General features: G+C 37.9%; 1 protein-coding gene across 1 annotated transcript in view; it reads left to right on the top strand.

Moving 5' to 3' along the window:
• The window catches only part of PRRC1 (proline rich coiled-coil 1), a 45,113-nt gene extending 36,967 nt beyond the window's left edge, over window positions 1-8,146 (top strand). The window contains exon 9 of the mRNA XM_005907539.3: window positions 6,462-8,146. Within this exon, the coding sequence (XP_005907601.2) occupies window positions 6,462-6,671 (210 nt within the window). The 3' untranslated portion in view covers window positions 6,672-8,146. The remainder of the gene's footprint in view (window positions 1-6,461) is intronic.
• The last annotated feature ends 1,224 nt before the right edge of the window (window positions 8,147-9,370 follow it).

Below are 9,370 nucleotides of genomic sequence, written 5' to 3'. Positions count from 1 at the left end.
GTCTACCTGGGCAGTTGGTTCCAGCAGGTCCTCTGTTGATTCCAAAGTCTGTCCTAGAGGAAGAGCAACACGGGAACTGTGAGTGTTTCCTCCTAAGATTCCCCAGAGAGCATGATTCTTTATAAACCATTTCCATGTTATTACGGAACACTTCTAGGCACTGCCTTCCCTATTTGGGTGTTTCTCCATCATCCCAGATGTTATGGGTATTTCAGATTTCAAGATCATTTTATGTCCTTTGGTTATATGAGTAGCTTTAATTAATAATGTCCTAGACTAGCAGTAAACACCCTTTAAGTAGAAACTCCCTCGTTTGAAGTCCAAGACGTCTTTGCTGGGAGGCACTCAGATGTTTGCCATAAGCCTCAGTCTGCCCTTCACACAGGGCTATGGCACAGAGAATTTTGTCCCTGCCAGCACTGCAGCTTCTATTCTATGCTGTGGGCTCAGACAGTATCACTGGTTCCAAATAGCATGTTCAGTTAAAAATGCTGGAAGCGTGGCTTTCCATCCCTTCTGTTTTACAACCATAGCTAGAGAGGAACCATTCTCCAGTGAGACAGAGTCTCCATCCTCAAAGTACAATCAGGTTAAAAAGAGACAAAACACAGTCACTTATCAAAACCTGCTCAAACACCAATTCTACCAACTTACACATATTGTGATTCCATCATCACTTACGTTCCTCACTGTACTGCCCACTGAGACAGACTTCATCAACAGGTTTGGTTTTGTAATACTAGATAGGGGACATGTTCCCCAGCCAGACATGATATCCGTCCAGCTGTGTAAAAGAGACACAATTTTGTTATACCTGCTTAAATATTCAACTTCATAATCCCGTCAACAATTACATTTTTATTTTCAGTCTAATTGTAGCACATTTCAGACCTTCACCAGTGGACTTTGGTAACACAGCTCAAGGGACTCCTGTGTCAAGTCCTGAAAACTTCTGTTCTCCACTCTTGTACATACTGATTTCCTACTTAGTTATCCTGCACGATTTAGCTCATTATGAAAGTGAAAGTGTCACTCAATTGTGTCTGACTCTTTGCAACCCCAGTGACTATGGCCCACCAGGCTCCTCTATCCATGAAATTCTCCAGGCAGGAATACTGGAGTGGTGCCATTCCTGACCCAGGGATTATCGAACCCGGGTCTCCTGCATTGTAAGCAGATTCTTTACCATCTTTGCCACCAGGGATGTGCCACCATGACCTGAGTAACAGGTATATTGAGCAGGTGAATAGCTCGGTCATCACAGAGCTGGTCGCACATGGCCTGCATAGGAGGTATACTGGCTGCTTCATTGGGTGTTCTGCTTGACTTTTATAATGGCATGATGGACAGACCCCTCCCAGGGTAAATAAACCTTACAGTGCTTTTATCTAGTTGACCCGACTGGCTTTTCCTTCAGAAGTAGTCTCCTGTGTGTCTGGATCATACATAATTGTCTCTAGTGGTTCCACAACAAACTGTGGGTCCTGCATCAATGCAAACATTATATTCTGTTCTGCAGCATTAAAAACCAGACTAGCTCCTGAATTAGTTATTTTCATGATCTGTTTTAGCAAAGGTTAACTATTACTGAATCCACAAAATGAGCTGGCTCCTCCACACTGTACCCCTGATTTCACGAGTTTCCTGATTTTGACCCGCCTCCATAGTGACTATCTTTTTAGTGACCAGAGGTCTTAGAGATCTTTCTGTTGTCCCCGTGCAACTTTTCCCTGGGGAGGAGATGACTTTTAGACAAGTGACCAAAGCTCAGACTAATCCAAATCTGAGCTTGGTCTGTTTTCCAAGGCCCAAACCAGCATTTTTTTCTTTTAGTTTAGCTGTTGTACATAATAGAAACCAAGGATTGAATAGTTACCTTTTTAAAAAAATTAGTTCTCATTTCTTTATGCATTCAGTGAGCCAGCTCCCCAGGAGTTGGATGCATCTCTACACTCCATTATCAACTTTTTTACCTTGAATAATTGCTGCACAGCTGCTGCTCCATACCACCCAGAAATCATGTTCCTCATCCCCCGCTCTTGCATCCTTCCTTCTCAAACCACACAGTTCTGTGAGCCAGGATCATGCTTGAAAATATTACTTCTGATACCAGTTATGTAGGTTTTAAATCCAGTTCTAATGTTTGGGAGGATTTTTTCCCCCACACTACCAAGCCATTCTAGGACATAGCTATCTGTACTATAATTCAGTATTGACACTGTCTACCAAGAGATAGCGCCAGAAGCTGAGGGTTCTGTCTCACAAGACTGTCCCAGTTCCCAGATGCCAATAGCAAGCCTCGGCTATCACCTGGAATTCTCACTGGCATACTATATATAGACTGGGGGTTGCAGTTACCTCCTCCTCAGGAAGTCCATTTACTCACTAAATCACCAATTTCTTAAAAAGAATATAACTCAGGAACAGCCAGATGGAAGAGATGGATAGGACAAGGTATGGGGTAAAGACATACAGTTCCTCTGCCATCTCTGAGCCCCATTCTTTTCAAATCTTCACATGTTCACCAACCTGGAATCAGCAAATCCTCTGCTTTTGAGTTTTTATGGAGGCTTTATTACACAGTATAACTGATTGAACATCAAGCCTCTGTCCCCTCCCCAGAGGTTGGGTGGGATGTGGGTGGTGAAAAGGAACAAAAATTCCAACTCTTGTCACAAGGTTGATTCCCTTGGCTACAAACTTCCGTCCTTAAGTTACCTGAGAGCTTTTCAAATATCCCCTCAACACAACAAAAGATAGCCTTTGTATGGCCCTTATTGCTTAGAAAGTCCAAGGCAGCTTGTTGTCAGAAACTGGGGACAAAGACCAAATATGCATTTCTTAAATTATAAGTCACAGAATCCCAAACATTATATTCTGACAAGGATTTGTTCCAAATTGGCCAATTGGTTCAAACACCAGTGAATCAATTTACAGAGGTGAATATATGAACAGATTAAGGGAGAAAAAGGATTTCATTAGTTGGAATTTGCTAGAAGTAACAACCATGCTTGGAAATCAAAAGAAAGCTGGAGTAGCAGTACTCCTATCAGATACAATAGACTTTAAAATAAAAACTTTTACAAGAGACAAGGAAGGATGCTATATAATGGTCAAGGGATCAGTCCAAGAAAAAGATGTAAGAGTTGTAAACATATATACACATAGCATAGGAGCACCTCAACATATAATGTAAATGTTAACAGCCATAGAAAGAGAAATTGAAAAAAATAATAATAGTGGGGATTTTTAACAACCCACTTACACTACTGGTCGGATTATCCAGACAGAAAATTAATAAACACATGCCTTAATTGACCCATTAGACCAGATAAACTTAATTGATATTTATAGGACATTCCATCTGAAAGCAGCAGAATATACTTTCCTCTCAAAGTGCAAACGGGACATTTCTCCAGGATAGATCACATCTTGGGTCACAAATCAAGCATCTGTAAATTTAAGGAAATTGAAACCATAGCAAGCATCTTTTCCAATCACAACACTATGAGGTTAGAAATTAGTTACAGGGGGAAAAAACTATAAAAAAGCACAAACACAGGAGGCTTAACAGTGTTACTAAATAACCAGTGTATCACTGAGGAAATCAAAAAGTACTAGAGAAATGACAGCAAAACCACAATCCAAAGCCTGTGGGATTCAGCAAAAACAGTTCTAAGAAGCTTATAGCAATACAGTCTTACCTCAAGAAATAAGAAAAACCTCAAATAAATAACCTAACCTTACATCTAAAGGGACTAGATAAAGGAGAAACAAAACACAAAGTTAGCAGACAAAAGAAATCATAAAGATCAGAGCAGAAATAAATGAAATAGAGACAAAGCAATAGGAAAGATCAATGAAACTAAAAGCCAGTTATTTGAAAAGATAAACAAAATTGACAGAGCTTTAGCCATCAAGAAAAAGGACTTAAATCCATAAAATTATAAATGAAAAAGGGGAAGTTTACAACTGACACAGCAGGAATAAAAAGATCATAAGAGACTGCTATAAGCCACTGTATGCCAATAAAATGGATAACCTAGAAGAAGCAGACAAATTCTTAGAAAGGTACAACCTTTATAGACTGAACCAGGAAGAAGTAGAAGATACGAACAGTTCAGTCACAAGTACTAAAATTGAAACTATGATCTTAAATCTTCCAATAATAATAATAATAATAATAAAAAAACAACTCCAGAACCAGATGGCTTCACAGGCAAATTCTATCAAACATTTAGAGAAGAGTTATCACTCATCTTTCTTAAAATCTTCCAAAAAATCCCAGGGGAAGGAACACTCAGGCATATTCTGCGAGCCCATTACCCTGATACCAAAACCAGACAAAAATATCACAAAAAATGAAAATTACAAACCAGTATCACTGATGAACATACACACAAAACTCCTTGACAAAATACTAGCAAACTGAATCCAGCAATACCTTAACAGGATCATAGACCATGATCCAGTGGGATTTATCCCAGGGATGCAAGAATTCTTCAATATCTGCAAATTAACCAATGTGATACACTATATTAACAAATTGAAGAATAAAAACCATACGATCGTGTCAGTAGATGCAGAAAAAGCTTTTGACAAAGTTCAACACCCATTTATGATAGAAACTCTCCAGAAAGTGAGCACAGAGAGCACCTACCCCAACATAATGAAGGCCATATACGATAAGCCCACAGCAGTCATTCTCAGTGGTGAAAAATGGAAAGCATTTCCTCTAAAGTCAGGAATGAGACAAGTGTGTCCACTCAGCACTTTTAGTCAACCACATTTTGGAATTCCTAGCCACCGAAACCAGAGAAGATAAAAGAAAGAAAAGAAATCCAAATTGGAAAAGAGTAGAACTGTCAGTTTGCAGATGACATGATACTATATATAGAATATCCTAAAGATGCTATCAGAAAACTACTAGAGCTTATCTGTGAATTCAGTCAAAATATAGGATACAAAATTAATACATAGAAATCTGTTGCATTCCTATACATTAGCAATGAAATATCAGAGAAATCAAGGAAACAATCCCAGTTACCGTCAAATCAAAAAGAATACTTAGGAATAAACCTGCCTAAGGAGACAGAAGACTTCACTCTGTTCTTCAATCAATATCTTACAGTTCTCAAAGACGGCACAAACAGATGCAGAGATACACCATGTTCTTAGATGGGAAGAATCAATGTTGTGAAGATGGCTGTAGTACCCAAAACAATCTACAGATTCAGTGCAATACATACCAGATTATCAATGGCATTTATTCACAGAATTAGAACAAAGAATTCTACAATTTGTGTGGAAACACAAAAGACCACAAATAGCCAAAGCAATCTTGAGAAAATAAAATCAACTGGAGGAATTGGGCTCCCTGACTTCATAGTAATCAAAACAGTATGGTATTGGCACAAAAACAGGCACATAGGTCAGTGGAACAGGATAGACGGTCCAGAGATACACACACACACCTATGGTTACCTAAGCTATGACAAAGGGGGCAAGAATATACAATGGAGAAAAGACAGTCTCTTCAGAAAGTGGTGGTGGGAAAACTGGACAATGGCATGTGAAAGAATGAAGTTAGAATACGCCCTAACACTGTATACAAAAGTCAGCTCAAAATGGATTAAAGACCTAAATGTGAGACTGGACACTTTAAAACTTTTAGAGGAAAACATAGGCAGAAGAGTCTTTGACATAAATTGCAGCAGTATCTTTTTGGATCCACCTTCTAGAGTAATGAAAACAAAAATGAACATAAATGGGACCTAATGAAACTTAAAAGCTTTTGCACTGCAAAGGAAATCATAAATAGGATGAAAAAACAATCCTCAGAATAGGAGAAAATATTTACAAATGACAAACTGACTGACAAGGGATTAATCTCTAAAATAAACAAACAGCTCTTGAAGCTCAGTATCAAAACAACCCAATCAAAAAGGGACAGACGACCTAAATAGACATTTCTCCAAAGAAGACGTACAGATGGTCAACAGGCACCACAACTATTGAGCCTGTGCTCTAGAGCCCGGGAACTGCAAATGTGCCGCAGCTACTGAAGCCTGCGCAGCCCAGAGCCCGTGCTCCCCAACAAGAGAAGTCACTGCAGAGAGAAGCCTGCACATGCAACCACAGAAAAGCCTCCGCACCAGTGAAGACCCAGCACAGCGCAAAAGAAATATCTTTTAAAAGTTTAAAAAAGATTTAGATTGTATGTTAACCACGAGTTTAGTGTGTCAGTGTGGACATTTTAAATCAAGTACATGCATGCAACTTTTTTTTTTTTTTTGCCACCTTATAATTTCATACATTTGGCAGCATGGCTGTGTTTCTCATGGTTTGTCATAATCTCTACTAAAAGTAACTTGAGGGACTTTGAAATGTCACTTATACCTAGTTCCAGTGATTTTATTTTTAATGTATTAAAAAATACTCTCAATTTCTTTTTTCCTGAGGCTCAAAGTCTGACTCCCCAGGACTACAATCTGAGGTGGTCTGGCCTTTTGGTGACAGTGGGTGAAGTCCTGGAGAAGAGTTTACTCAATGTCAGCCGGACTGATTGGCATATGGCTTTCACTGGCATGTCTCGTCGGCAGATGATCTACAGTGCGGCCAAAGCGATAGCAGGCATGTATAAACAGCGCCTGCCCCCCAGGACCGTGTGAGAAGCCTGGCCCCAGGCTACTGACACTTGCTCACTTGGAGCTACTGGTAGAGAAGAGACAGACCCTTAAACTGGACAACTTTAGTCAGTCCAACTGTTCTGATCATTTCCTGTAGGCTGCAGTTTTTCTTTTCTAGAAAGGTGTGGTATCATTCCAGTAGATGAAAAGAAACAGGTCCTTTTTATGATTATATAATTTTACGTACCATAGTTCTCAAAAAATGCATAAATATTTTTATAGGACAGTTTGATATACCAGATTTATAAGGTGCAAATTCATGTGCTGAGGTATTTAACTTAATGATATGTACTTGATTATTATTTTGTTTTTTAAGAAATAGTTGACTAAAGAACATGTTTACTGAATATTGTTTAAAGGCATTGTTTCTTTTAATTCATGATTAATATCTTCCCTGCCAGTCTTTGAAGCTTTTCGTGTGTGCATGTGATCATATCTGAGGCTAAGCTGTGGGCTCACCAACAGACTGTAAGACACCTACTTGTAGGGAGATGGTGCACTTTTCTATGCATATTTTTAACATCGGCCAGAATAGCAGAATTGATCATTTTCCTTTTGGTTATCATATTATACACATATGGTCTGAAAAATCCTTTTTTTTTTTTTCCAAGTAAGTTTCAGCATTTCACATTCATACTGTATGATAAACATTGGGATGATATATTTTATTTTTCATTGCTCTGTGACAACTAAGTGGCAAATGATTCCAGTCTATTTAAATTAGAAGCATTAGGTATTTTTGAAATAATACCATTCAGCACTTCTAAGTAAACTCTTGACAGCAGCCATTATTTCTGCTTTAACTTATTTCTCCAGCTGTAATGGATAAATTTTTGAGAGGAAATTGTTGTTTATGAGATTATATGACTTACTTTAAGGATACTTCTTATTTAGTTTGCCTTAAACACTGCTTTTCTAACTTTGTGCCCTTCTGCCTTTACTTTTTATGCAAGTTTTCAAAGAAACAATTTTATAGTGAACCTGGTTTATTCAGCGCATTATGTTTGTATTTAACGAAAGCTTCTTTTTCCCCCCAAATAATATATTTTACCAATTTTGGATTTATACAAATCAAAAATAAATACTTTGTCATATACTTTTGAACTCTATATATGAAAGTTTAAATAACTTTTGAAGATTGTTTCTTATATAAATGTAATTTAATTTTTATTTACTCTTCTATATAATTCTTTAGAGGTAAAAAAAAAAAAAATAGCACAATCTTATAAAATCTTTTAAGGTGTTGAAGCTATTATCCTGTACTGTCGTTATGTGTCCTGTTTGCTTTGTTTTAATATCATTTCAAATACTTATTTGACTTCTATTGTTTTAACCTGAGGGTGATAAGATTACATATTAATTTTCTACCTATGTTATGTGTTAATTCCCATACCCTGTATAATGACCGTTGAGTGCAATTCAGATATCTGTGTCATTAAAAATAATGAGAGAGAGAAGACAGATGTGGTCAGTTGCTATAGCATAATACTTACTTTCCCTTTTTACTGGTATTTATGGAACACTTCATCTGTGTTTTCTCCATCTTCCATGATTAAGGGAAGCCTTTTCTCTAACATTTCTTTTATTTTGAAAAGCTGCCTGTTATCATGGTGTGAGACTAACAACACATCACTGTTAGGCGTGCAGGAACATATGCCCATACTTCATATTTCTGCTTTTCTCCCTTCTATTATAGGGAGATTTTACAGATCCTAAAAATAATCCAAGTTTTCTTTTGATTTTACCAAATCTCAGATATCTTAATTGATGTTTTTGGGGGATTGTTTTCATAAAATAACTTAACATTGACATCCCATTAGAGGACAGTCTTCAGGTCATCAGATAGCAATGAGAGTTATCCTATGATTTGGGTGCAGCTGATTTTCCGGTAGATGGTAATTTGCACCTTCTGCACTTTGTGAGTGGGTAAGGACTAGGGAAGGGCAGATGGAAAAGATGAATACATGATCTCATTCTGGCCTCTTATTCCTTTTTTGGCCCAGAGTTACCTTTGAAAGGTTGATGCTCATGACTGATTCCACATAGTCAGCGTTCCCAGCTTCTTGTTTATTTTTTCATGCTTGGATTTCCTTGTCATATCATACAAGGTACAAGAAAAGTAATCTCTCACACACCACCGCATCCTGGGCCAGGCAGTCTTTTACTGTTGGTATTGTGGCATGAGATGTGCTGCTCATCAGCCTAAGGCCCCAGCTCCCTTCACCAGTCATCCAGCCGTCCTGTTCTATTCCTGCTTGCTTCCTTATAACTCCCCACTAGCATTTTTTAGGGTGAGTTGAGCTGAGACTATTTCTTTTTATTTTACCCTCAAGCATCTTGGGACTACTTATCTTTAACACAGTTCTTTGCCACTACTGTTTTGGTCATGTTTGTGTGTGTGTGTATGTTTTTTTTTTTTTTTTTTTTTTGAAGTGCACCCAGAACTACTTACTGAATTTGAGAAGTTTGTATACTTTTTAGTTAAGAAGTGTGAAAGAGAATAGGAAAAAATATGCAGGAAGAGTAACATCAACCTCAATTGACAGAAGGTTACTCAGATTACTCACATTAATAGCATCTTGTTACTAAGTATATCGGGTAACCTAGAGCTGGGCCCCAGATTCTGGGTAGAAAAGATTGAGCCAGTATCAGTAGTTTTCTCCTCTGAGTCTCTTATTATT

The sequence above is a fragment of the Bos mutus genome, chromosome 7 (assembly GCF_027580195.1).
Source record: "Bos mutus isolate GX-2022 chromosome 7, NWIPB_WYAK_1.1, whole genome shotgun sequence".
Classification (NCBI taxonomy): Eukaryota; Metazoa; Chordata; class Mammalia; order Artiodactyla; family Bovidae; genus Bos; species Bos mutus.
This window is presented reverse-complemented; position numbering and strand designations above follow the sequence as displayed.